A 3,153-nucleotide genomic window follows, 5' to 3' on the forward strand; every position below is an offset into this window, starting at 1 on the left:
AATGATGAAGATTTGTTTCCATAGAGAAGGAATGTATAATTTCTTGATAGATCTTTTAATTAGGACAGACACAGGATAGGCTATGGAACTAGCAGCTAGCTTGAGGTAATTCTGCTACAGGACTATCTGCTGAAGAACAACAAGGTTACACTTTAAGGAATAGCAGTTAGATGTAGGAGGTCTAGATGAGTTTTAGGGTGAAACAGGGGTGTTTGCTATATGAGGAGAGGACACGACAGCATTGTTAGGTGGGAAATTTTTAGTAAGGGCTTTAATGCTTTCTATAAAATGTGTGTTAAACTGAGCAGCTATTTCAGAAGGAGTGTTATTCGGGGTAGGATTAAAAGTGGTGGTTATTCCAGGATAAAGTATATTATTAATAGAAGACCAGAATTTTTTTAGGAACGGAACACCGATTTAGTAAGGGGTTACTGCACTAGATTATCTTGTCTGCGTTAATCTGTCTTTTAGTATAGCTACATCATTTTTTGAAGTGTTGTAGGTTTTAGAGAGATCTGTATTTTAACCATTCTTTCTGAGCACTATCAGGTTCATGCATTTGGTGCATGCTGTGAGTGAATAAACAAGGATTATGGTTATAACCAAGGATTATGGGTATAACCAAGGATTATGGGTATTCTTTACTTGTTTTGCTCTAGTTAGAGCCAAACTATTGAGAGTTTTCAGGAAAGGAATGTTAAATTTGTGTACAGCTTCATCTAGTAGAATATTGTTCAGGACAGACCAGTTAAAGGAACATATGACTGAAATAAATGTATCAGGATTAAAATGAGTGAGGTCACAGGAAGTTCTAAGTAAGTGTTGTTTGACTTGATGGGTATTGAATCTGTTTGAACATACAGGCAGGTGGTCACTTAGGGAATTTGACAGGGTGCCACTGGAAACATAGATAAGAATATAATGTCTGCATGTTGCACACAGAACCATGAGACATTAAGTTTAATAAAGTACAGCTATCAGTTCTTTTCAGGGTAACAATTACAAAATAAATCAAAAACATAAATTTGTATTATTATCATAACACAAGATCCTAAAAGTTATGCATCAATATGCAAAACCAAAAAAAAAATTGCACTCACCAGGTCCAAAAAGCTATGCATTTCTAAATGAGGCATAAAACTTATATTAAATATTTCTTTTTGTTCATTTAATTCTTTCATTAAAATTCAAATATCTTTGAAACTAGGGTCATGGCCTAAGCATACTTTATACAGACATAGTCCAGTACGTCTGTGTAAATTTAAGAAAATACGTTGAGCAATTTAGGAGGGAAAAATATTTCTTGGCAGGACAAGTTACCCTTAATAATCAGTTAAAGGATTATAATCTTATTGAAAATATTTGCTAGTACAGAGGTTAAATCATTTTTTGGATTTGGTTTGCAGAAAATATTTTCTCTTTCTTTCTTCTGTAAACATTTCATGATGTGTACATTCAACAGAGGCAAGAAGCTGTGTTGCAGCTTGGATTTTGTTTTCAGCAGTACAGTTTTTCTCACTGTATCTTGATGAACTAGGCAGGATCCAGTTGCTCACTTTGACTTGCAGGCTAGAACACAGAAGTATCGTTGCTTCAGTTCCACTTGAGTTTGATTAGATGACACTCCCATTGTTTCCAGTAGCCTAGACAAAATTTAAAAAAAAACACAGAGGTCAGAACTGAAAAAAGCCATATAATGTCCATACCATAATCTGCTGAATAACAAATAAAAAAAAATTCTAACATCACTAGCAAAAAAAAAAAATACTTTAAAACAGACATAAAGTGTATTATTTCAAAAGTAACTCAATGCAATAACACAAGGGAACATAAAATAAATTCCCTGTGAGTAGATATATGTTTTTAATCAGTTAACAGATGTAGTTAGTAGAAATTATAAAACAGCACTGAAGAGCTCAGGGGTGTGTGGATCAGTTTAGAAAGTAGGAAGCCAATTGGTACAAATGTTATTTGCTCTGTTATGAAGCTGAAATCCTTTTTTTGCTCTTCACTTAAGGGCTGAGGGTGGGATGGGGTGATATATCGGGAACAGGCATGGGGGCTAGATTTTTTTTGGACTTTTGGACCACACAGGACTGCCCAAGTCAGCTTTCTTGGAACCTTGTCATATGTTTTCTCCAAGTCTGGGATTGCCCATTTGGACTCTTTCCTCATCTCCAGCTTCTTCTCCACAATCTGTCTCATTGCAAGCACTGGGTGGGTCATGCTGCATCCTGATCTGAATCTAAACTGCTCATCTCAAATCTTACTTTCTACTCTTCTGCTTATTTATCAGTCACTCTCTCCAGAACTTTCATGTAGTGCAGCAGGAGTTTGATACCTCTATATTGCCCACAGTTGTTAGCGTCCCCTTTTATCTTGCACACTGGCACTAGGATGATTATTCGCCAGTCTTCTGGAATACTCCATTTACTTTATACCACTGTGTGTGTCCACAAGAGCTGCCTCTTCCTTAATGCACCCACCATCTTGATCATATCTGCTGAGACCTCATCTGAGGCCCTTGCTTTCCCTGAGTTCATTTTCCATAATGCTGATTTTACTTCTTCTAGGATGGGCTCTTCTTTCTCTTTCATCGTCACATTCCTGAAGCTGGTAGAGTGCTTCTGTCGTCTTGTCCTTTAGTATTGTGACTGCCTCTTAGCTTGTTTGTTTGCTGATCAGTACCTCTTCTTAGCCTGGACAATGTTTTTCTACCTCCCACTTTTTCCTGCATTCTTTCTTTCTTTTGATAACTTCCTGATCTTCTGCATTTCACCACCCCTTTCCTTATGTCCTGTTTTCATACATGCTTTCACCATGTATTTGTTCTATAATCTTCACACATGCAGCTTTGAGGAGCTGCCATTCTTCTTCAATTTTACCTGTGTCCTCATCTTCCTCAGGTGCAAGAGCACTATTAAGATAAACTGTGTTTGAATATGTGGTGGAGTTTTGGTGATCAGTTTAGACACGGTTGTCACGGTGACAATGTTGGTTTGTGTTTGTAGTCTCTCTTTTTTCATTATTTCTTCAGTTTTTCAGTATGTTGATTTTTAAAATGTCAGCACTGATCATCTGTGCTTTGATGCTTGTGCATTTCGAATCAACATATGCTCATGTGAGTGTGTGTGTGTGTGTGTGTGTGTGTGT

General features: G+C 36.9%; 1 protein-coding gene across 1 annotated transcript in view; it reads right to left on the minus strand.

Annotated features, from left to right (window-relative positions):
- Nucleotides 1-1,552: 1,552 nt before the first annotated feature.
- LOC122805277 (putative methyltransferase DDB_G0268948) overlaps nucleotides 1,553-3,153 on the minus strand; it is a 171,733-nt gene continuing 170,132 nt past the window's right edge. Inside the window, exon 6 of the mRNA XM_044075365.1 lies at nucleotides 1,553-1,643. Coding sequence (XP_043931300.1) covers nucleotides 1,553-1,643 — 91 coding nt within the window. The remainder of the gene's footprint in view (nucleotides 1,644-3,153) is intronic.

Source organism: Protopterus annectens, chromosome 6.part1 (assembly GCF_019279795.1).
Source record: "Protopterus annectens isolate FY-2018-M chromosome 6.part1, PAN1.0, whole genome shotgun sequence".
Taxonomy (NCBI): Eukaryota; Metazoa; Chordata; order Ceratodontiformes; family Protopteridae; genus Protopterus; species Protopterus annectens.